The 26,470-nt window shown below is 41.0% G+C and overlaps 1 protein-coding gene across 1 annotated transcript in view; it reads left to right on the forward strand.

Annotated features, from left to right (window-relative positions):
* The first annotated feature begins 4,991 nt into the window (after positions 1–4,991).
* The window catches only part of arhgap39 (Rho GTPase activating protein 39), a 127,094-nt gene continuing 105,615 nt past the window's right edge, over positions 4,992–26,470 (forward strand). Inside the window, exon 1 of the mRNA XM_030049883.1 lies at positions 4,992–5,064. Coding sequence (XP_029905743.1) covers positions 5,054–5,064 — 11 coding nt within the window. The 5' untranslated portion in view covers positions 4,992–5,053. The remainder of the gene's footprint in view (positions 5,065–26,470) is intronic.

The raw sequence follows: 26,470 nt of genomic DNA on the forward strand, positions 1-26,470 counted from the left end.
AAGCTGAGTATTACAGGCAGCAGGAAAGGAACTGTGCACTGTGTAAAAATATGTGCATTAATCCTACAGTAATATTACAGCAATATACAAAGAAACTGGTCATACATTAACCCTGTCAGTTATTCAGTCGACCGTTCAGGGTTCTTTTTAGGATCAGTGGGTCAGCAAGGCTTTATTTTCATTCTGAAATAATGATGAGTTCACACACACACACACACACACACACACACACACACACACACACACACACATACATCTTGACTCACAAAACAACATATCAGTGGATTAAAGTGTTTTGGAAATGAAACCCATAATGTGCCAGTCCCATCATGAGGTCACTTTATGATCCTCTTTAGTTTTAAACAACACTGAGCAGAGTCTTCCTCACTCACCTGGAGGGGCTGTCAGCTCCAACTGTTATTGCTCTACCTTTTTTTTGACAGCTGAACAGCACCAATAGTGGCCACAAGGAGGCGCCACACTCAATATGATAACGCCACACCTGTACAGCAAAGTGTTACTCACATGACCGACCTCTTGATCAAGTTACATTTATCAATTAATAATTTATGAAATGATGGGAAACAACATGGCTCACACAGTTTAACTCTTAAACAGGCAGGAATGGAAAATGAGTTGTTAATAAAACAGTTTAATGTTACTACTTACCTCATTTGCACCTAAGTAAAACATTTCCAAACTTATTTTATTGTACATTATATTACATATTTTTGACTTTATGAGTTGTATCTCCCAGGGCATTAAGGTGTAAAAAGAGTCAAGATCGTAAACACATGAACATTTTACTTGATGAATCATAGATAAGATAATCATTATAATTAGTTTTATGAGACTAGAGAATTTTTTTTTCATAAAGAGAATTTTTGTTTAATTGTTTAAAAATAACTATGATTAATGTTTAATTGCGTATCACATGGTCAGCACTGGTGGTGATGATGATTTCTGATCAGACTTTTGATAAATTATAACTTGATTGGATGAAAACCTCCTACAGGATGTTAAAGAACTTCAAATTAAAGGTGAAAAACAGCATCTGCAGGCCTACATTTTGATCTCTGGGAGTAAATTTAGTGAAAGATTTGTCCTGAAGCATCAAGCGCAAGATCAAACACACACAGAGTGACTTGACCTCAGTTTCTACTGGAAGAAATCAGAAGAAAAACAAGTGGAAATAAAATATTACCTAAACTGCTGTTCAGCATCATTCCTGGTAAGATGAACTTGTCACCAGAAAATACAGAGAACAATCACAGGTTGAACTTTGAACTTTAGATTCAAATGATTTCGCAGCATCCTGATGAGACAAGAGGAAAGAAAGACTGAACCATAAAATCACCTGCCACCTGAAGGTCCATCCAGGTTCACAGCAAACTGAGGAGAAAAAGCTGATGACATTTTTCTCATCCCAACTTTTTGCTCATTCCCGCTTGAGGAGGATGAGCACATGGTTTAATGGAGTGAACATGATTTTCATTGGCTGAACTCACTGAGAAACAAGTCAGCAGAGATCCTGATGCAAGGTGTCTTACATGTCACTTAATTTTTTTTTTTTTTTTTTTTTTTTTTTTTTTTTTTTGGACATGTGATGTTTGGTGTCTGAAATATTGATGCTGCACAGAGTTGTTATCGTTTTGTATTTTTCATTTGTTTTCATTTTAATTTCCTGTTTAATTTTTGCTTTCACATCACATCTTTCCCTAAACATTCATCAGATGTGACCGGGCAGTGAGGCTGAGCGTGAAGCTTGGGGCCCTGTTGGCCTGGTGGTGGCGCTGTGGTGGGCCAATCAGGTTTATACTCAAAATGTCAAAATCCATCATCCCCCCCCAAACTTGTCCCAGTCGTCCTGCAGAGGCTCAGAAATCAAACGTGTCGATGTCCCTTCGATCTCCCTTCAAGTGGAGGATAATTACACGCTGATTCATGTCATTTTTCAAGAATTACATGAAAGAAAAGAGGTGACCAAAGATAAATTGTGTATTTTTTTAGTCCTCGGGCTCTTTGTGTGCATGTAAAGTCCTTTGAGGCTGTAAACAGTGATACTGGCCTTTAAATAAACCTGAACTTAAATTACAGCTTAATGATTTAGACCAAAAAACAACCCAAATTTAACCAAAGATCCAGATCCATGCAGTCATATCGAACCTCCAGGCCTCAGCAGAGTGGGTGTTCCCCCTCTTGTCCGTCCTGGTGATAAAGCGCTGCCGCCACACACATCTCCATTTATTCTATTAGTGCATCCATTCCTCATGCATCCAGAGAGCTGCTTGGATTAATCATGCAAGCTACAAGAAATTAGGCAAAATAAATCCCACAAAAGCACATTAGCTTTAATTCTTAATGCAGTAAACGTCCTCGGTGATGGATGTGTTGTTGCTTGGGCGTCTCCAAGGCGTTGTATTAACGTTAAATAATGATAATAATATGAATAACAGCAGACAGGCCTGGTTGACTTCTTTCTCTTGTGATTCCTTCGCAAAAGATTGTTTGCGTCACAGGGTTTTGTCGCAGAATTTCTTTTTCTGACCAATTTAAACAAGAGCAAAGAGGCTCAGATTGAAAGAAAAAGTTCACATCTGGAAAAGATGACAACTTGCAGCAAACAGTATAGAAACTGGAATAAATTGTCGATTTATTCATGGGATTTTTTTTTAAATGAAATCAGGAGCCAAATTATACACATATCATATTAGATTTGAAACTAATCATATTAGTCCATCATGCTGTCCAAAGCAGCTTCAAGTCCAAAGAAGAGAATCTATTTTTGTTAATGGTTGGTTGAGCATCAAAGCCCTATAAAAACACTGAAGTGTTATTGCTCTGCCTTTTTTTTCTTCCTTTTCATGCCACATAAAGAAAAGTATTTTAGTTGATTAGAGCTGCTACCTGCCCACTCCACACCTGTTGCACACCTGGCCGGCCTGGGAGGAGCTTCCCTCTGAGCTGAGGGCCTGTGAAGCCCTTTGAGCCTGCAGCTAGGATTTAAGGTCTAAATAAACTGGAACTGGAACAGTAATGTCTTTTTTTTTTTTTTTTTGTAGCGCCACCTTTATGATTCAGTTATTGGCCCTCCACTGCAGGGGCTCGTGTAAGATGCCACATGGTCTGCCAAGAATACGCAGAAAAAGAAAAAAACTCAGTTTCAGCCATCCAGATCCTGACAGTATAACCTTCATGAAATGATCTCTGTCTGCTGTTTTGATAAGCCATCATTCATACAAGTATTAATTCACATTATTATTGGAATAAATTGCTGTATTTATAGTACTATTAGGAAAGCCTGCAGTGTCATGCAGTATCCACTGGAGGGCGCAGCGGTCACAGAGCAGCAGATGTTCCATCATTAGCACCCTAGGGCGCGGACACACACACACACACACACACACACACACACACACACACACAGGTCAAAGTGGTGCAATAAATGTAGTTGGCAATATTGTATTATAGGAAAATTGTGATTAATCATTAGACGCATATCTCAGCTTTGACGGAACTTTGGTCCTGATGTAATTGTTATTTATGCATTTATTTATGTATTTATTCATTATTAGATTTGGCTTCCAAATAAACGCCTGGAAATTTTTGTTCGCTCTTTGCTTTTTGTTATAATTATATAAAAAAATGACCAGATCCCTGAGAAAAAAGGCAGAGAGCCACATGTTGACGCCCAAACATCAAAGTTACCAAACACACAACTGTTGAAATATAAATGGGCCATACATCTGACAGTTTTATGGTATTAACCTTTTTATGAAGTGTGTGTGTGTGTGTGTGTGTGTGTGTGTGTGTGTGTGTGTGTGTGTGAGTGTGTGTGGGTGGGTGTGGGTGTGGGTGTGGGTGTGTGTGTGTGACCAGTTCTCCGTTCGGTTGGACCAGCTGCGGTGATCAGAATCTACCGAAAAAGAATCTCGTATCTACCATCTTTGCCATTTGACCTGAATGCATCATCACTTAAGTCTAGCAGGGCTCGTCCACCGCTGCGTGAAGCGCGCCACAGTTAGGCAGATCAGTGCCGGAAATCATTCAGTATTACCTTCAAGATAAAAGCACCACAGCAAACCCTACAACGTAACTACTATTGTACAAGTATATCATAAATTAAATGAGAAAATTATTGCCACAAATTACTTTTTTTTTTTACAAGAACATTATAACCTTAAAAAAATCGAAAACTTTTAGAATTTTATAAATATATTACAATCTAAAACACACACACACACACACACACACACACACACACACACATATATATATATATATATATATATATATATATATATATATATATAATTTAAAATAAATATATTTAAAATAAATATATTACAATTAAATCATAATATTCCTGTAACTTTTTTCTATACTTCATTCAGGATAAAAGCGGGGGTGAGGTTAAAATTAGTCAAAAAAAAAAAAAAAAAAAAAAAAAAAAAAAAAGAAAGGAAAAGAAAGCTAGCTCAGGTTAAAATCAGCAGTTGCTGTACACGAATATTCTAATCTAAAAATAAAAATCTAAAACCTTTTAGACTATAATATTCTTGGCAAACATATTACATATTCTTAACAAAACGGCAATTTTGATTTTTGAATTATTTGCGTTCTTACATTTAGGTTTTAATATACTAACAATCGTGCTTGCTATTTTTTTGTAATTTTTGTTCGATTTTTTTTTTTCTTTTTTCTTTCTTTCTTTTTTTTCTTTTTTTTTTTGTTAATTTTATGGCTATTTCATTGTAGGTTTTTGTCATGCCCTGTCGATATTAATATATGCGCTGAAAAAGAAAAGCAAAACGGATTTCATCGTTAAATACGCTCAGTTTTTTTCTCGGCGGTACACCTTGCAACACGGGAACCCTTTCATGAAGTTTGGGTTTTATTTTGAAGAGTCTCCCCGGAAGTTCCCCGCCTGTACCGTGGCTAGCTTGACGCGGGTCTGGAAGGAGTGTCTCGTTGACTGCGGCGACCGCAATTTCGGCAACATGGGAGACGTTGTGGGATTTATTCTATACGGATACTAAGAACCGCTGGGAAAATGGCAGAGAGGTGAGTCTGGAAACACACAAATGATGTTTTTTCTTCTCCTTTTTTCCTGTTTCATTCGATGCCTCATCGCCGCGGCTAACTAACAGCGGTTGGCTCGGTTGCTGTGGCGGCGGAGCGGCGGGCGTTTAAGCTAGCAGCTCTCTCTCTCTCTCCCTCACTCTCACCCTCTCGCTTTCTCTCTCACTCTTTCTTTTTTCGCTCTCACCATCCCGACATTAATTTCACAGAATGAAAATAAGCAACATTTATTTCAACTTGTCCTCGCTCCTTACGCTCCGCCGGGGCTGTTGGCTTCTTGGTTCCTCTGGGCTGGATGTGTGTTGGCGGTGTGGATGGATGGGAGGAGGTTGTGTACGGCTGGAGGGTGATGGTGATGATGATGATGATGATGCTGTTGCACCTGTCGGTTCACATTCCCGTCTCTTTTGCCGGAATGCAGCTAACCTGCTCATGTCGCTGTATGCTAGTCGGTAACCCACTTACGGAGCCGTCATCGGTGCGGGCTGATGCGGGGCTGATGCTCGGTGCTCCTCATCCTCCCTCGCAGCATCCTCCTTCCTCATGATGGATGCAGGCGCCTCCCATGAGGAGAGCCTCTGGAAATATGAAGCCTATACCCCTCTGCCTCTCTGTAGCCACGGGAAGCGCAATGTGCAGTGAATGCTCTGCATGTCAAATTCAAGTTCAAATTCAAAAAGTGCTTTATTGTGATTAGAAACAGGCATTTGTATTGGCAAAGCAGACATCAACTCATAGGACAGGAAATCAGCACATATTCATATCCAAAATCACATCGTATACAAAAAACAACTAATGATGACAATGTATGTGATGATGCATGTAATCACAAACATGCAGGACAAGAAGTACTTATTTATATACACTGGCATACACAATAAATTAGCACATATATGTATACAGGATTTAGTATCACATCATGTACAGGCAGCTAAAAAAAAGTAATGATAACAATGCGTGTAATTACAATGTATGTAATTAGGACAAGAAATCAGTGCATGCACAAGACATTAAAATACTCATATACACTGGCATCTACAGGAAATGAGAACGGGTACAGGTGGAGTGTGATAACCACGTTTCTCTCTCAGTCTTTACCTTGACGTGTGCCCTCCTGTCGCGCGTGAAGGGAAACCTCACGCCAGACTTAATTGAAAAATCGGTTAATTTAAGATGACCTTGGTTGTCTGCAAATGCACATACCTCATAAACTATAACTTATATCTTTTTCTGATTCGATAGTTTCTTCGGGAAAATTCGGCGTACGTGTAATCCACCAGGCAGCACTGATGTAAATAAATAAATAATTTTTTTTAGAAGTGGTCCTCGCTGCTCGTTACCACCCACCAGGGTGTGTTGCTGTAAAACTGGGGATTTTATTGAAAGGAGTGCTGCGTGGCTTGTCGTATGTATGCCGAAATGAAGAGAGGATCTTGATTATTAATAAAATGACATGAAACGTTTTTTTTTTTTTTTTTTTTTTTTTTTTTTACCAGCGACATTGTCTTTCTGATATCAAAGGTGACATCAAAACCCGATTTTTTTACAAATGGATTTTGGGGTGATGGTGTCTCCGGCATGCATATCGCGACTAAACCCATTTCCAGCTCCGTGCTATACAGATGTGCAAAGCATGCGATTTGAAGTCCTGTTAAAAAAAAAAAAAAATCATCCAGTCTAATGTCTACTGACTGACGCTGACAGCGGCATGTTGAACATAACAGACACCGTCAGTTCTTCTTCTGTGGCAGCAAGCAAGCTCATTAGCCTAAGTTAATAATTGATGGCTGTTAAATTTGTGTTGCAGGGGTCATTCAGCTTTATGTAAATTACTCCTGGAGGTTTTACCCTGAGGGCTTTGAAGCCTTTATGCAAATCCAGGCATGTGAATCAATGTCCTATCAGCCAGGTCAGGGGCTTTATTCACTGAAACCTCAGCACCACTGTCAGCTAAACTCCCATACTTCCTTACTAAATGCTGTCAGTTTCTGGGGGCAACTGCTTTGGGCCAGTGCCTGACAACTGACAAAATATTATTATTTTGTGACAGTGATAAACTCCATACTGTACAAAACAATTGTCTCCAATGCTCCCCTGATGTTAGTGTCTGGCTTCCAAATCCATTTCTTTCCGGGGCAAAAGCTGGACTCAGACATGGAGTTTTCTGTGTGTGGGACGTTGATTTAGACCACAACCTGGCTGTTATCTAAATGTGTTTCACAGGGATGCACCACTGCCATTTTTGCAATGCCGACACCCACTCTGGTTGTGAAACTTGAACCAGTGCTGAGTCCTGATCAGACCCATTACTTTCACTGAACACAGTAAGCTTGGATCATTAGTTTGGGGTCACTGGGAAAAATAATTGATATGAAATCATTCTTTCTGCCCATTTTGAGAAACGCAGGCTTCTATGTACCAAAAAGGCAGAATGAAGATATTTTTATTTCTGATGTTGGTGAAGGGTGTTGATGTGAAATATTAGTCTGGGGTAAAATCTCTGATACCAGTCCTGTATTTTATCCCAGTCGGTGCATCCCTGGTTTTGTAAAGGAAAGGAAAGCATCGTACCAGAGCCATTTTCTTACCGGCTGCTTCATGCCACATGTGATTTGTTTCAAGATTCCCTCTGGGTTTTCCATTGGTCCAGTTCAGACCGGAGAGGCAAGTTAATGCAAATGAATGTCATGTTGAGGTCATTGGGGCTAGCTGTCAGTGTGCCAGCGTCCTGCTTAGTGAAGTGTGTGTCTGTGGGTCGCTTGTCTTCCTCGAACCGGGAAGCAGAGCCAGATTATGTAATTTAGTGCAGGCGAACTCACTGTCCCCTGGTTTGTGTTGGCCCATCGCAGGGTTCCCACTCAGCACGGCAGACAGCGCCCTCACACGAAGGATCACTGCAAGCAGAGCACTGCTGTGGCTTTAAAGAAGCAGTTCACCCAAAACAATAAAAACAAAAACAATACTTTCCCACTTAACCCTATTGAAGTCTGTCCACCCATACAGTTTGCATGTAATCTGGCGAGGTGTCCAGTCTGCTGCAGTCCTCACTGGCTCCCACATAAACTGTGTGGATGGAAGGGATGGGTCAGTATCAGTATTATGGGATGTAGTCTGGCTTCGAATAGATGATTAGAAAGAAAAGGATTCCAGCAACACTCACAAAACTCAGAAGAAAACATTTTATTAGGGATGCTCCAATTGGGATTGTCTGTGCTGATCCTGGTTGCTGATACCAATATTTTTATTTTAATTTTTTTTTTTATATAAAAAATTGGACATTATTGCACCCATGTTAGTTCACGGTTGTTCAGTCCTGTCGAGGCTCACAAAAAGGTGGTCCATTATTAAACACGACTCATGACGAGGCCCTCCAAATATTAATCGGTACATTTATGAGATATATGCTTTGATTTGATAAATGCCAAGAAGTGTTTCTTCAATTTGGCAGCCTCTCTTTTACTTAACTTTAAGAGCTCAAAGTGCCAAGTACATCTCAGAAACCATGTTGCTTTCTGCTCCTAAAAATTAAACAATGCACCAAGAGTTTCATATGCTGTATTAGGTAAAACAAAACAAAAAAAAATCTGCTTAACTAAATTCATACAGCTCCAGAAATTAAATGTGCATATAAAACAAGCATGTGATGCAGATTGAATTTTTTGAGTCATTCTCTGACACGACTAAATGCCGGAAGCTTCCATGTCCCCTCAGCATCCATACTGTAGACACAGACATGTAAGCATAGATCTGTTTGTTACAGATCAGTTTTCCAGATCGGCCAGTACCGACTGAGTCATAAGGAGTAAAAACTGTCAGATTTACATCGGTGGCTGATCTATCGGAGTATCCCCACACCTTACTGTTAAAACAAACATCTTTTTGCAGATAGTCTTCAAGGAATTCAGGACATGTCTTGTTTTAAAGGCTGCATTACACTAAAATTTCTGAAGTTATTAGACTGCTGTAGCTTAGTTATCATTTCCATACTAATGAAATCATCCGTCCAGCAGTCACAATATCTATCTAGTAGTGAAGTATGGGTTGGTAAGGGGGGTTATATCAGCTTTTTCCTGCCCCGAACTCTCATTATTATATCAGCGTTTAAAAATCCACTATCGGTTGACCTCTACCAGAATTGCAAGGCACATCACCCAGGACATCACCTTATACCATTTCTGTTATATTTCCAGGGAGGAGAAGAAAGCTTTACAGGAGGAGCACTGATGTTTAGTTTGGCAGCTCGCTGCGAGCCTCTGTGCTGAGATTCCTCTTTGTGTCCCAAGTTGTCTTTTCACCCTTTCTGCCCAACACAGCTTGGCAGCGAGGTAGAAACACATAAAGCCTGCCCACAAATCCCAGCAGACGTGAAGCTGCTCTTACACGACCTCTTCTCCTCATATGTCTTGTTCCAGTTGTATAATGGCTGAATGGCTGTCAGTATAGACAGGACATACAGGCCCAAGGAAACATGCATGGCAGATATTTTAGGACATCACAGCCGAAAGTATTTTTTGTCAAGTTTGAGCAGTTGGGACGTTGTCTGAATGATTAGTTGGTCGGTCAAATTTAAGAAAGACCTACATTTAACACATGCTGTAGGCGACTGTGGATAGGATTAAGAATGACATTGGTATTTTTATAATAAATACTTGATCAGTTTCTACTCAAGAAAAATGGAAAAGAGAAATGTCAAAGAGCTTTCTGGTTGGTTTCTGCTTTTGTGCCACGCTGAACAGACTTATTTTACAATTTCTGCACGATTAAATATTTTTAGGTTTAAGACAGCTTTTAGAACAGCCTTTATAATACTGATGGGATTAACTTTGGCATCATCACAAGCCAGAGGTGAACAAACTATAGTGTGTTATTACTAGATCTTGTATGGGAAAATTATACATCTGTAAGCATAGTTGAATTGTCAGCCGCTGACTGATTATTAGACTGTTCTGGCCTAGTGCTGAATTATATATTTGAAATAAATGATATGATATTCATAAGGATTTATTTTGACATCATTCATCACAGTATAACAACAGGAAAGTAGAGAGGAGATGACCAACGATCACCATAAAATCACCACAAAATTGCCCAAATTTTTAACAAAAGGATTACCTTGAAAGTGCCACAAAATTTAAAAAAAACAGAAAAAGTAAAATGATAAGAACAAATACAATTATCATTAAAAAGAAAATTGTCAGAACATGACAGTAAAATAGGAAAAATACCATAAAATTTGCAAAAATGTAACAAAAATTACAATAAAACTGTATTTATATTTATTGTAGTTAGTTACAAGTTACAAGTAAACAAAAAAAAAAGTCAATTTTGTTCAAACCTTTCAAAATAAAGGCCCTCCCATGGGCTTCTGGAATTCAAAGAGTAAACTTTGCTTGTGATTGTGTGTCATGATTTCCTAAATCACCATATCATCATCACCACCACATAATTCTACTGAAATACCATGTACGATGAAATCTGAAGCATTGCCCAGCCCTGATCTGGCCCGTCCCTGTCAGAGCCCGTGCTTCATGAGGGGTTTGTCGACGTGGAGCGAGGCCAAGTGTGTGTCCCAGCGCACACATGAGGCGTCCATACGACACACATGTCTGGCAGCCCAGCGTGACATCTGATCCCGGCGGTGGGGTGAGCTGGGTGGGGCAGTTAGCTCATGTTCTGCCAACACATGTGGTTGAAATATTCATATCGGCCTCCTTCGGCTCCCAAACTGCTGCCGTATCCCGTCTCATACCTTCCTGTCGCTGCCCTTCAGGATTTCCCACCTTGTGACATAAATAGTCTTTGTATTTTCACATTAACACTGCCGGTTTGTGCCCGGGGCGGCTGAATAAAACAACAAAGTTTCTGGCGCCACTTTGTGCAAAGACTCCGCCTGTTGCAACTGCTCGCAATGTTTTGAACGCCAAACCGACTGGGTTCCCTCAGTACTGCAGCCGGGACCAGGTTGGCCCCGCCCGGCCCGGCCTGGCCCGCCCCAGCCCGCGGTCTGACTCAAACCAATTAAATCCTGCTGTGACTGAACAACCACGGCTACACTCAACCCTGCAGTTACATAAAAAGAAATAATGATGGAATGGAATATGATGGGTTTATGCCGCCTAGTGAAATATTTATCATGCATCCCCTGCTGAGCCTTTCCACTGAATAATAATTACAAAAAAAAAGTCTCTCCCTGTCTTGTTACAAAGCTGGCTCATGGCACTTTAGTTTACCCCGTGCACTTGTTACCAGCCATCCCAAATCACCTGCATATTACTGGATAGATATTAGGGACAAAATCAAATATCACAATATTTTTGACTCAAAACTTCGATGACGATATTGTGGTGATACCGTGAGGAGGACTATTGATGCTCTCGCAAAATTTACACATTGAAATTGTTGATAAACAGTAATAAGTAATGCGGATATGACGACCAAGTAGGTAAAGACAAAAACCAGACATCTAGAACAGACTGCCAAGTTCAGAAAACAGCATCCCTTTACTGAAATTCTGCCTCCGAAAACCAGGAAAAGACTGCACTTATGTCATATCACAGTATTATGTATTGCATATATTGGACACAGGATTACATATATTCCCCAGCCCTAATAGATTAGAAATTGATAAATGTGATTTAAGCAAATATGATTACTAAAAGACTTCTGGGCCCATCTGGTTGCTGGGTGGTTTGATTTTCTTCCTCCTGTGGCTGAATGCAGCCTCCGTCCTGTCCTGATCTATCCCAGCAGCCACACTGGAGCTTGATGGCAGAATTCTTTCAGCTGGCTAAAACCTCAGAGGTTAACCTCAGGTTTTGGTGTCAGACCCTCACAATCAACAAGGACTTCTTCATAGAGCCGCCATATTGCACCAGTGTTCAAAAGGGATGATTTCATTGTAGAAAATGATCAGAAATCAGTTTCCCCACTATGGCAGCAGCAAATAGACCAGGATTACAGTGAGGATGCAGGGAAATGTCTCTAATTTTCTGTCTTTCTTTTTTTCTCCTTTCACCAATAACCCGTAATAATGTCACAGGCTGTCAGCAACTGGATAAGGTGCTAATTGACTAATGCTTAGTTTAAATATAAGCATGCAGTTACAATGACATTAATTAGAAACGTAAACAGTCGACTCGTGTTAGAAAACTGCTCACGTGGTCTGATAGTGATACACCGCCGCTGTCTGGTGTACTGACAGTCTATTTAAAAGGACAAGGCAACCCGAGTGGACCTGAACGTCCCGCTGCTCCCTTCATTAATTCTCCACCATGAGAGTAATGTGTGTGCCGGGTCCAACAGTCCCTCCGAGAATGAAAAAACTGTCCTTTCAAGCTTTGCAAACATGAGAAGCTCTGCTGGCACCAGGCCGCTGGATCCACCTCGGGTCCCTGACACACACACACGGATCCTGAGCAAAGTCTGCGACAAGACCTCACACACTGTTTTGGATGAAACCACTGACAACCGGGTTTACTTTGATTTGCACTAACACACACCAACACATCGTCCTGACCAAATCTGTGTGTTCAGGCGGTGTGTTGTGACGGCTGAGGCTGTCTGACGTCGAGTCGAAATATAAAACAAACTATGGATTGAATTTATAGGATTTGGGCAGCAGCAGATTTGGTGAGTAGTCCAATGACACTTCTGGAAAAGAAGTCAGTCACTACTACTACCTGTCAGGACCTGTGGTGTTCAAAGTGGGGTCAGGGGACCCTCAGGGTGTCCTCGAGGGTCTTCCAGGGGTCCTCAGCAAAGTGAGGAATACCTCTAACAAGCATTCAAACAAGAAATCTGATGTCAATTCAGCATCACTATTGTCCTTTTCAAAACAAAACTTTCTGGCTAATTTTCATGTAATTTTGGCAAATTTCCCAGTATTTCCCAGTATAAGTTTCTGATTTTTTTTTCCTGCAGTGTCTTACTAACGTTCCGGTAATTTTTTTGCTAATTTGTTCATCCCTTTTTTTTCGTGTTTTTTAAGTGTATTTGCTGACGTTTCAAAGGGTTCGTTCAACAGACAAATATGACACCTTGATAATTGTATAACATAAACTAATGAGGACTGACCTCACAGTTAGTGCTTAAACCATTAGTTGATTAATGAGACAATCGACAAAATTAGTTGATTATAAATTTAATAATCTATTAATAAGTGTAGTTGTTTATCATGTAAAAATGCCACCCATTGTCTGATCAAAGAGATTCAAAGATTGTCTTCCTTTTTTCCGTTCATATCTTTATAAAAAAGAATACAGACAGGGAAATTTTAAGAAATCAGTTTGGGCTGTGCTAACGTCTTTATTATTTTTTGTACACAAAATGATTAATTGATGATAATTTTCATGGTCAATTAATCTATTAGTTGCAGCCCAGGATGGGACGTAGCTGCAGTAGGTCAGTGGGTTGAGCTGAGGTGATTGCAGCGGCGTATTAAAACCAACCACACTTGAGCCTTGCAGACATATGACCTACTGTTGTGTGTGTGTTTGTGTGTGTACGTGTGTGTTTGTGTGTTTACAGCGTGAGTCACGGATGCCTGGCCTCTTTCTCCTGAGGCGAGCCATGTTGCGTGACAGTAGCCAACCGATCCACCGTGCCTTTCAACCGTCCTGTCATCCTGCAGCCGTGACATCACGTTGCTGCCCGTGTCCCCAGACATGGCCTTGACATGACACCCCGCCCCACCCCCAACCCTCCAACCCCCCACCCCATACACACACGCACACACCCGCGCACCCACCCACCCATACAAGATCTAGTTACAATCCAGCACTATGACCGTGTCCTAACAAATTATTCAACATGTGCAGCAGCACTGATTGCCAAATACCTGCAGATCTGTCTTCATCACTCAATTATTGCTATGCACCTTTATTTCCTGCACATCTGTTTGTGTGTGTGTGTGTGTGTGTGTGTGTGTGTGTGCTTCTGTAGAAAAAAAAACATTTATAGGGCAGTAACACATGAGAATGTAGGTTTGTCAAAATGTTGATGAGCACCTCAGGGTTGTTTTGCCTTCTGGGCTCCGTCTCTCTTCTGCTTCCCCCTCCTTTATTAGGACTGAACAAAATATCCAGTTCCCGTTGATGATGTTACATGAAGGGACAAGACTTTGTACAAGGCTGCAATATGAGCTCTTAATTTTTCATACATGTAGTGAGGAAGCGGAGTAGTGAGAATAAGAAGCGTCTGGCAAGCCCTGCCTATGCAGACCAGAGGTACCAGAGAACTGACAAATTTGAATTAAAATTGAATATTAATGGAGGGGATTAGTTGACAGACTTATGCTGAACTACTTAATGTAATAGTGGCTGTAAGTGTGTCAAAAGACTGACAATTGCACATACTGTAGGGGTTGACCAAAATGAGCTTTTGAAAAGTAACAGCAATATATTTTTTTTTGTTTTTGGGCTGCAGGAGCAGGGCTTAACATGGCAACATTCCTGGTTGTCAGTGTGCATAACTTGTTTTATTTTGCAACTACTTTTTCCCGTGACCGTCCCCCACAAGCAAAAAGTAAATGCATGAATAAATGAATACATAAAGACATGAACAGCAGCAAGCATTAACTCACTGAACCCTCCCCTCTTGTGTCCTGCTCTGTCCAGAGACTGAAACATGCAGCGATGCACAGAAGCAGCAAGTTAATTACAAAAGAACGGGACAGATAATTCTAGATTTGATACTTAAAACTCAGCGGTTTTTGAAACTTGCCCCAGTGCCATGATAGGTTGTGCGTGCGATGTAGCTAACTGCTTAGCTAGCTAATGTTGAGGAACTTTGACAGCAGACAAGAAAACAAAGTGGTCAAACAAAAAAATATGACATTTTCTCACTCGCTGCCCATCCAAACCCTGCCTCCTCTCCATCAGATGCCGACGATGCCGAGTGTGAGTCGATCAGTGACAGTTGTCAGGTACAGTCGTCCCAGCCTGGCGCTGTCAGTATCCACTCATTGGCACATGATCGTGAAGCGAAGCTAATTAAGTCTCCAGTGCCCACAGCTGCCCTGCCTGAAGCGGTCTCCACCGGCTCGGCTGCAGGAGTTTGCCTGGTCACATTATGACAAGAGGAAAATGCTCGGCACCTTTTGTGCTCCAGCAGGTGTCATACAGTTGCAGTACAAGTTATTTATTCTGCTGTTATTGTTGTGTGTAAGAGAGTCAAGAAGACATCGCAGACAGTGGGAGGCAGAGCGGACAAGAGCAGACATAATGTTCAGAAAAGGCAGTGTGTAAATGTTTATGTATCTATATGTGCTAACCTGTCATTCTTTGAATATCTATATCTGTCTATTATATCTGTATATCGATACCTATATCAATATCTCTCTGTATGCCCTAAATATGAGTGAAATTGTGATTTATTTTGTTCACCACTGGAGTTTGACAAGTCAGTTAAGGGCCGTGTTGTCGTTTCAGTATCAGCTTTGAGATATTAGGTAACGTATAGATATCATATCCAACCATAATATTGGTATTGTGACAACACTAGTCACAGGTGTCTATTTAAAAGTTGTATTCATTCAGAGCAGGTTTTGAACAACTACTGTTCATTACAACGCTTGGAACTACTTTCTAAGTGTACCGCAGTACATCCCAAACATTCGTAACCTTCCTCAGAAGAGCAGCTTGGGAAGATGCAGGTAGCCAAGTAAAAGTAAAATCTGTTAGAACACAAGGTTTGCAATGTTTTGTTTTTTTCTTCCCAATGGACAAGTTCAAAAACTTCTTTGATTGTGGTGTCAGTTCCCCGTTTTTTAGAAGGACTTTATGATGGTTGTTATGCGCTGAAAACGAGCGTGCTGTTGGACTCGCGCTGAGTTTCTCATCAGGAAAGCAAACAGAGACTTTTTGTAAATTATGAATAATGGGAATCAACATTTTAATCCAGCTTGTAGAACCCATCCTTTAATAATTGTATATTACACATTGTATTGCATCACTAAGCCCTGTGAAATATTTTGTTCATGTGGTGAAGCTGTAATCTTTAGCCATTAGCGCCTGTGTGTCCCGGCAAAGGGCTGAGTGTGGTAGGAGGCTGAGGAAGCTGGACAGTGAAATAAAAAAAAAAAAAGTGACATAACGGAGGAGTGATTCAGAGAGACAGAGCTGTGAGGGAGTATTGACAAGCTGAGCAGGAGGACGGCAGCAGTGAATCCGGGCTCAGCGGGAGCACCACATCACCTCCATCGCTCTCAGCTCTAAAATGAGTCTGACACGCCGTCGCACCTTCCAGCACCTCGCCTCTATTGTTGGACTCTGATTGCTTGTAGCCGCAGCGGAGCATGTATGAATTTGAATATGAAAGTGAGCAAAGATAGCAGTGTATTGACTGGCATTGACAGCGAACAGAGTGAGAGAGGGAGGGGCAAGTGAGAGAGAGTGAGAGTATCGACGGATGAAGAGAGGGAGAGGGAGAGAGCACTTTCTCTCTCTAATAGGATTATTGTGTAAATGTGTTTGTCTGAAGAGATGCCCCCAGAGGCTCCCAAATCTTTGTGCGTGAATGTGTGTGTGTGCGTGTACTTGTGTGTTTGTGTGTGTGTGTGGGCCTTGTGCTGAACTGGGTGTATAAAATGGAGAACAAACAAGAGCCTGGACCTCATGTCTGTTCAGATCCACTGCAGTGCTGCTGCTTTCATGTGGGAACCAGCGAGCATTTTAAATCCCATCATTAAGGATTTAGCAAAAATCCAGCCTTGGATACTCTGACACAGTCAGATATCATCAATTTGTGATGTTCGGTGCATTCCTGGGGTTAAGTTGTGGTGAGAAACTGGTTGAACACTGTGGTAAAACAGCATTTATTTTGACTAATGGTGCAACAGATCATAAAACTAAGGGTTCATAATGTGTCATAGTTTTGAGTCACAGATCAAATCATGTTTTGCTTTGCCAAGTAAGTTCGCCGACTCTGTATCTCTGCATGTAATGGACTGTGTGTCATTGACGGACTCCACCTTGTTGAAAAATGGTGCAGTATGCGATTTTGACCACTAGATGGTGTCGTCAGTACAAACCGTACAGACGGATAGCCTAGCGCAGGTTCAGCTGATCCAGTGCTAGCTCTCAGCCACCGGGTGCGAGTAAAGAAAAATGATCTGTGACGGAAACGGCGGCTTTAACTCTCACAAGGCTCCCATAGGATTATTTGGATAAGTTTGTCTCTGAGCCTCAGTTCGAAAACGCATTAAAATGGCAGACACAGCTACAAGGTAAGTTGTGAAGGAACTGTTTGTGTTGCTCCATCACTGACCCAGCAGGCTTTGTGTTTGTTGACGCGGTTGACTGATTTTAACTTGCACATAAATGCAGTTTGCTATGATAATGTTATTCTAGACTGAGTGACCAAGTCTGGACCTTCAACACCTTGAAATTGTGTGTGTGTGTGTGTGTGTGTGTGTGTGTGTGTGTGTGTGTCTGTTAGCCCTTTAACACCAGACGTGCTGCCCCACAAAGCTTGCATCAGCCTGGTTATGTGCGTGTGTGTTGGGGAGTGGGGGCAAGAGGATTTACCCCAAAACTGATCAAAGCTGGAGATCTCAGCAGCTGTGACGGTCACACTTGAGTGTTATGTTAAGCTCATTTGCACACCTGAACATGCAAATTATTACCTTTTTCACCTAATTCTGAGCAGCATGGCTTAAACTAAGTTCACTCAGTCAGTGTTATATACCAGTCATTTCACATATAACTAATGATGTCACTGTCAGATGGTGACAGTAAATGTCTTTGGCATATCGCTCCCTGTTGTAAAATGTTTGTTTTTGTCTTTTATTCATGAGTTTCCTCATTTCTGTGTTGTCACAGAAAGATAAACAAGTCCATTTCCCATCATCCCTTGCATTACTTGCGCTTCCTCATCACATGACATTGCCATAGTGACGGGAGCGGCGGTGCAGGAAGAACGATGAGCGCTGGTTTACTGTCTCTAATGAATAAGTGTCTAAGCCAGATGATTATAGGGCCAGATCCCAAAAAGGAGTAAGATTTCATTTTCCAGACAGATTTACAGTTTAGTATGTCAGTGTGTGATGGACCTACTGGTGAATCAAAGAGATTTGAAGAGGGAGGCGTGTAAAACAAGGAGGTCTTCTTTCTGCTCCTTTTTCATCATAGATGCAAAAGGATTTGGATTTGAATGTGGATATTTATATAAAATGCATTTGCTTTTGATACACCGGAATGATGTAATATATGATGTAATTTTTTTTTTTTTAGTCCATTATTCACATGTGCTCAACTGTGATCAGGTTCACCCTTACAGATCACAAATAAATGACAGCCCTAGTCATGACAGGCTGTGATGAATTGAGATTAAATCACAGTTAGACAGCGTTGTCTCTGTCATAACAAACTGTGTCCCAGTTTCATGGTAATTGAACATAATTTACGTTTGTGACTCCAGTTCTGTCTAACAGAGTTTCATGTTCTGACTGTAACTGCCGTTTTTATTCATCTACCTCACCTGTATTCATCAGGGGGGGAATGAGACCTAAAACATCCTGTTCAAGTAGAAATACTGTCACCTTCCTGAATTTTACCTCAGCACAAGAAAAAAATCCTGTTTTACTCCCCAGTCATTTATGAAGCCTCTAAAATAATCTGTTTAACAGTATTACATATTTAGAAGTTTTTTGCCATGAAAAAATCCCTTAGTGCCTTAAATGCAACTATATACCTTTCCTTCACTAAAAATCTGCAGATCTATGAATATACAAACAGGCCCCACCCACCCGACTGCCTGCTGGCACACCAGCTCATAACCAGAGCTCTGTTCTCACAACCAGGAAGTCCATTGAGTGACAGTCATGAATATTTTGCCGTATTTCATAATCTAACCATGAAAAAAATATTTTTTATCAGCAAATCTCTTAGTTACATTGATACTGATCATACCTACATGATCATTGAGCTTTTGAAAATAAAAGTCCTGTCCTCCAATGCTTGTGAAAATTGTGTTGTTCATAATCTCACTATGAAAAAATATGTTTTTTAAAACCTCATATCATGGACCAGCAGTCCATGATATGAACAGCAGCGCCCTGACAGCTGATTGACTGTCTGATTTGTGCACACACACCTCCACCTTATGTAGAGGAGTGTGAAAACACCTTTCTAGTGACAAACTGTACAAATACAAGTCAGTATTGTCAAGGTCAGACATTTTAGGGGACATAAACATGAGAAAAGTTTTGAGTGGAGTGGGACTTTAAGTGAAAGTATGTTTAAAATGTAGGAACTGGTGTTCCCATTAAGCCGAGCAGGAGTTCAAATTAGATTCTTTGAAGTGGAAAATGAGAAATGACAGAATAAAGCTGACAAACAGTGATCAGATTTTTCTTCTCTGTGAAGGGAAATGACTGATCAGTACGTTACAGTCCAGATTCTTTTGCTCATGGACGTCTACATTCGTGTTCTGTGATTTACGGGTAGAATTAGCAAGATTTCTCAGTTGTTTGTAAACACATCATTCAAAGTTGGCCCCTCCTTCCTGGCTAAGCTAACCGCCGCCAGCAGGTTTTGGATTCCTAGGCTGGTGACGGAATGAAATGAGCACCCATAATGTAACATTGCTGTCCTAGGAAAAAATTTTACCCATTGGCACCAACTCGTCGCTCTTCATCCTCCTCCTCTCCCTCAGTGCTCGCCAGCAGGTGAAAGCCAACCCCTGAGTCACTCTCATGAAACAAGCTTTGTCTGCTCAGCGTTTCTCTTTGCTAGATTTCCTTTTTTTTCTATGATCTGCGATTTTCGTAGCTTCCTATTGGATGCGCTGTGATTGGCTGGGAGCCTCACAGCCGCTGCCCAAAGGCCGACGCCCAGAAGAGTCCTGAGCTCCGCAAAACAATAAAATCCAGGCAGCGGGCAGGGTCTCTGCAGACACACACACCAACACACACTGCTAGTGGCTCGTAAGTAATGACTGAGAGGGATTATTTTGTATGAGTCTGTACATTGTCTTTTTAGGAAAGGCCTTCTCATTTTGCAAAATGTTGCAAAGTACATGTTGTCAGGAAGACCACATTAAAGTAATACTCATTTATAGTAACTAATGCAAGCGTTGACTTCCACCCTTGGTATTCATGGTCCTGGCCGTGCTCAGTCTTCAGCACAAAGTAACCCACAGACTTCCTGAGGTAAATGCAGTAAAATTGCAGTTAAGTGAAGTCAGGGCTGTTGACCCCCGACTGGGCCGGTCGCCATTATTGTAAACTGCTGTTGTGCAGTTGTTTTTCTTTCCCTAATGCTCTTCTATCGCCGCTGCGTTTGCGTCTCGTGCTGCTCAGCCTCAGCGCCGCTGCCCACATGTCAGCCTGTCTCGTCCCATTTACCCCTCCGCTCTCCCCATGTTACACACAGAGAGAGAAGCCAAAATAGCAGTGCTGCAAATATGCCATCTCTCATACTCCAGATTTAATCGCTTCTACTGAAAAACACTTTGAAGTTTGCATTTCTCAAAATGCATTTCCCATTAGCTCATTGAGGAGAGTTTTAAACCAGTCTCACCAGAGTATTCTGTGTTTTAAAATTCTGGTTGAAACTTGAGTGTTGAGAGGGGTTACAGCGTTGAATTATGTTAAGGGAAATGTAAAATAAATTATGAAGTCCCCAGTCAGCGGGTTCAGGCTAGACACAGAAATGAATTGACCAGGCTCTGTTTTTTAAATTATAGATATTTTTTATAGATGTCTGTCATTGGTGGGATATTGACTGATGCTGGTGGTGGAGTATTGATATGTGTCAGGGAGAGGTCACTGTGGTCTGTGCTATAGCTAATAGTTTTCATTTCCGTTACCACAGGCCAGCCATGCACACACACACACACACACACACACACACACACACACATGCACGCACAGTTTTCGTAATCACCATCACACAGTATGCACAGCCTCTTAGAAAATCATAAAAGAAATGATTTATAATTTAAGGCTTTATTAAAGTTATTAAGTTATTAAAGATCTTTGCAGTTACTTTTCTTTGAACTGCATGTTCACTTTTACATTAATGTGCAGAGTCAGTTCAGTCAGGAAACTCTCCAGGTACCATAAGCTGATTGGTTCCTGACTGGCACGCTTTTCATAGTTAACCAATCATCATCCCACTCCCTGATTTCAAAGCCTTTTAAAGGACACGTCAGCTCACCCTGACAGGTTGCTTGTGTAGCTGCTCTGCCGTTGCTTCCCGTGCGTTAACAGCATCGCTTTAACCCTCCTCCTCCCCGGCTCCACCTGCTTAGATCCATTTTTATGTTCCAGGGGGGATTGCGTTTATCCTTAAGAAATATGTACATGCAGCAGCAATTTAGGAAACCAAATGCGTGCAGCAGCTGACATAAAGGCAGATCTAATCCGCCAAAGTCAAACCCATTGTCATGCCTCATCATTTAGTAAATACATTTCCTACACGTGAGCTGCTGTGACTGAAACACAGACCAGGGTTAGCAGTGCTGCTCCTGTCATGCTTTAGGTTTGACTTTGCATCTGATCACAACCCACCTGATTTCTGTAGACAATCAGTATCAGCTGATATCACCTTGGTCCGCCATAGACTGTAATGAGACTGAAAAAAAAAAAAAGTGCAGCACTGTCTTTTGGCCATGGGGGGCATTGCTGAGCATCTGCGAAAGGGAGTAGAAAATATGGCAGGCACAGGAGCTAAATGCTATAAAAGTGATTTCATTTAAAATATTTACCAGTAACTGGATGGTCATTGTTACACAGCCCAATATTTATAATGAAGACATAATTAAAAGCTGATGTGAAACTGATGGTTGGAAAATGTATCTTCTTAATCAGCATCATTCAGGTCATTTTCACCCACGCACTGTAAAAAATTATAATTTAGAGAATTGGTTTTCTTGATAAGTCCCGTTGACTGCTGTTCATTTGACCGTATAGGCCCAGTTTTAAGGCCTATACAGTCAACCAGCGTTTTGGAATTGGTGTTTTTGTGACCTTTTTTTCTGGGTGTGTGTCACTTAATACAACTATCAGACATGATGTTTTGTAAAATAGCAAAAAAGTAAAATAGGCATGTTCCTGCATTTGTATTATGATCCTTACAAAAATGTGTATTGGTATCTTTGTCAGCTATTATGAGTGGGAAGATATCCGCTATCGTCGCTGGCCTCAAGAAAACATAGTTTTAATGTTAGCTGGGTGTATGAATAATCGATTAATCAGATCCAGTCATTAGTTGCAGCTGTATTACAGTCGTTATTCTTGTGAAACCTGCCCTTTCTGTGTCCTGCAGGTGTGTATCTGAATCTCTGGTGGTTGATTTAACTTTATTGGTAAGCGCCGGCACAGGGAGGCTGCGGTAATGTGTTTCTGGCAGGATGAATTAGCCATGAATCACCAAAGCCTCCAGTCAAGGATTTATGGTGGAGCTGGAGAGCTTTCGTTTGGAGTTTGGGGGCTGGGGGGGCAGAGAAGGGGGAGGAATTGTTAACAAGCAGGAGGCAATTTTAATTAGCCATGCTGCTGTTGAAGAACTAATCAGCCTTATGTGGGGATCACACACACAAAAACACACACACACACGCGCGCGCAGGCACTCTTACGATGCTGACAGCTTGCGGAAATGAAACATCCCCCCATCAGGCATTGTTGTTGGAAAAGGAGGGTGAGGGGGGGTGAGCGAGACAGCAGGCTGGAGTGGGAAGCACTTTGATTTGTACACAATTAACCAGCTCACCACGTTTCTTCTCTCTCTTTTTTTTCTTAGCCTTTAACCTCCCCACATCCCTCCCCTCACACCTCCTCTCGTCCCTCCTTGTTCCACCTTTGGGAGAGCCGCCGGAGAGACAACCATATGGCTGCAGTGGGGATGTAACCATTTATCCGGGTACTTGGTTAACCTTTTGAAATTTAAAACCCGGATAATGCAAACAAGTAGCGAATCGCTCATTTCCATAAAAGCATTATTCCCCTGTGAGCTCCCACCTCCTGAGCTCTGATCCGCTGCATCCGTCCCGTCTGTGCGCTTTGTTTGTTTCAGTTCGTTTTCGGTGAGGGCTGTCTGAATGTCTGCACAGGCCTGAGGACGCTCGCACCTCTGTCAGATTTCTTGTTTTACAGAAAGAAAGTTCACTCCAGTGGAAGTTTGCTCTGCATGAACATATTCAGTACGGATGCTGCTGTCAGCCAAAGAAAATCTTAGTCGATGGAAAAAAAACAAAACAAAAAAACAGCCCTGCACATTTCTTTAGATTAACCAAATCAGCCACAGTGCACTGAGTGCTCTCTAGTTTACCTGGAAGCCTAAATTAATTATAAATATACACAAAAAGCATTCCGCAGCAAATTAAATTATTTTAAGCTAATTATTTTATACTGGCAAGATAACCACAGACTCAGAGCCTTGACCTCATGACCAGCAAACATCCGCCCACATTCATATGATTTCTGGAAATAGAACTTTATCAACACGTGATTCAGGCACAAGAATTATATAGGAATATATAAAATAATTTTACGATTATTGTTTTTGTCTTATTTTATAATAATAAACAGGGCCCTCCACTGTTTTTCCAGCCTGTGGGATTGCCAAAGACAGAGCTACACCAATGGGTCTGATCTTAAAAACACAAAATAGCCTGTAACTTAGAGCTTTTAAATACAAAAAGGTCAAGGCCATTTTTAAAATAAACATGTATTAAATAAACAGTTTAGGCTACATAACAAAAAATCCTATTACAGATATGGACTCAGGCGATTTTTCATCACCAATCAACTCAAAACTAGTGTAAAGGCTGAGTTTGATATAATGGAAGATCATGATGATGGGACGAGTGATGATGGGACATTTTAGCCAAACAAACAAACAAACTAAACATTCTCTGAAACAAAATACAGTGCCTGTATGCTTTGCCTTCCAGCAAGGCATACAGGCTCCAAAATGAAAACGTACAATTCCAACACTGCATTAGTCTCCAAAACGAATAAAGTGTCCAAATCCAAAGGAATTACAGTCTCCAAAATGTAATAAATGTGCACAATTGCAAAAGGGCAGTGTAGTCTCCAAAATAAAGTAAGATGCAAAATTCAAAGGCATTAAAAAGACTAAATAAAGAGCACAATCGGCAAGGTACTGGAAGGTGGCTGGGTGGTGGCTGGCCCGTCCTCCATAAAAAATAAATATAGCCTATACATAACTTTACCCAAAATACATTTTAGCAGAAAACACCAGTGATGTGACAGATGTGATAGAGAACAAAAAACAGAAAAAGAAAAAATAAATCTTAACCCGATAAAAGCTGGCGTTTGCAGTTTTTCAGAGTTGAGTTTTTGAAATTGCACCTTCATCTATTTTTTTAAACTGCCTGCATTTGAGTGTTACCTTACATATCTCTGTTCACACAAGAATACCAAATTTCACAGTATCAGCATGAGCAAGTTGAGGAGTGACTGAAGTGGTGTGTTGACATCCCAGAGTTAGCAACAAATGCAAGCGCAAATACAACAAAAACATCTTAACAGCTGAAACGTCTATGGAAGTCCAACAAATGCTGGTCAGTCAGTACATGATCAAAGTGCGGTCAGTGCATCTGGTGACACCACACAAGCAAACCAACATTTTCAAGAAATTGCACTCCAGAGAGACTTTCCCAAGTGATGTAGGTCAGTGGTTCTCAAACTCTTTTCAATGATGTAGCCCCTATGAAATATTTTTTCAGCCAAGTACCCCCTAACCAGACCGGGGGTGGGGCGGGATGTTGGGGTTTTTTCAGGATGATGAAATTGAATACTGATATTAAAATTCAGTATTTAATTATGAACTTCCATTTATATTTTAATGAATATTTATTAGCCTAAATAATGTTTTTGCAGGAGGCTTGCATGGATGCTAATTTTTAAAATATATATATTTTAAAAATCTCACGTACCCCCTGGAGTTCCTCCACGTACCCCCAGGGGTACGCGTACCCCCATTTGAGAAACAGTGATGTAGGTGACTAAAAACACTCTTGTCATTTGGACAGAGGGTCATTGCATTTTCAAAAAAATCATCTCCATGTGGAGCACCTCATATCATGTGAGTCAGCAAAGACAGAGATGATAGAAACGAAGAGACAGTGGAAAAATCTTGATGTAACAAAATTAGCAAAATTATAAGAGATTAATTTTCCGTTGAGTAACCAACTAATTGTTTCAGCACTAATTGTGAGTGACTGACATGGCATCGTCAGGATACGTTAAATTCTGCTCTGCCCCTCCTCTGAGGGGCAGAGCTGCACGTCAGCTTCATGGGACGTCCAGCAGTTGAGGTGTCGCTCCGTGTGCCACATTTCAAAAGAGAAGAGGGCAGGCGGCGGCTGGTCCTGACTGGGCTGGAGAGGGAAACCAAGATGTTCCTCCCTCCCGGCCCAGTGAGCGATGCACTGCTTTGCACTTTTATTTAGATTTTTTTTTTTCCAACTTGGAGCCATTCTCTAACTCCTGATGTTAATAATTTTTTTGCAATACAGATCAGTAATTACCCCACACCAGCAACTGCAGACTGCTGGTGACATCGAGCTGGCGCCAGCAAATCTCAGAACAAGTTTGGAGCCTGTTAAGAAAAAAAAAATGAGCTGAACTCAATAAAAGTGTGTAAGCTTTGACATTTGGCACTAATCTGCTGTAGCAGTAACACAAGGATCTCATGGATATTATACAGTCTATACTGTATATTTAATAATTAAGTGGGACAAGCCATGACAATATCATGGATTTTTGTCAGCCTCAAATTAAAAAGTCAGTAAGTAGTTATTACTCAGAGTTCTAACTTTTTTTTAATGTTATGTTCACCATCCTGAAATTAAGACTTTGCATTCATAGAAACTTTTTTATTCAGGGAGAATAAAAAAGGAACAATAAAATTCAATATGACCTCTGAATTGGAGGTGTATTTAAAATTTTGGTCAAAGGAAAACATGTCTCTTTAATTTATCATGGAAATTCAACATATTAGCTATGGAAAGTTATGAAAGTCAGGAAATTGTACAGTTTTGCATGCTAAGTATTTATGCTTATTGATTTTGGTTTGCGAAACATATTTATATTAAACTTTATTTATTCCTCAGTTTGAATAAGGATGGAATAAGTTCATCACTGATCTGCTTTCTGCTTTCTTTCTCTTCCTCCTGGTCCTGCTCTCTGTCTGAAGATGAAACCTTGGGCTGTGAAGGCATGGTGCGTGTGTGTGTGTGTGTGTGTGTGTGTGTGTGTGTGTGTGTGTGTGTGCGTGTGCGTGTGTGTGCGTGTGTGTGTGGGATTGATGTACTGATATGTCCCCTGGAGGCTGGGAGAGCTTTTCCTCCTGCCAGGCCTCTTAATCCGGTCCGTCCAGGCCGTGCCCCTCTTTACCACCATCGATGCCTCTGATTGGCC

This window comes from Myripristis murdjan, chromosome 4, assembly GCF_902150065.1.
Source record: "Myripristis murdjan chromosome 4, fMyrMur1.1, whole genome shotgun sequence".
Taxonomy (NCBI): Eukaryota; Metazoa; Chordata; class Actinopteri; order Holocentriformes; family Holocentridae; genus Myripristis; species Myripristis murdjan.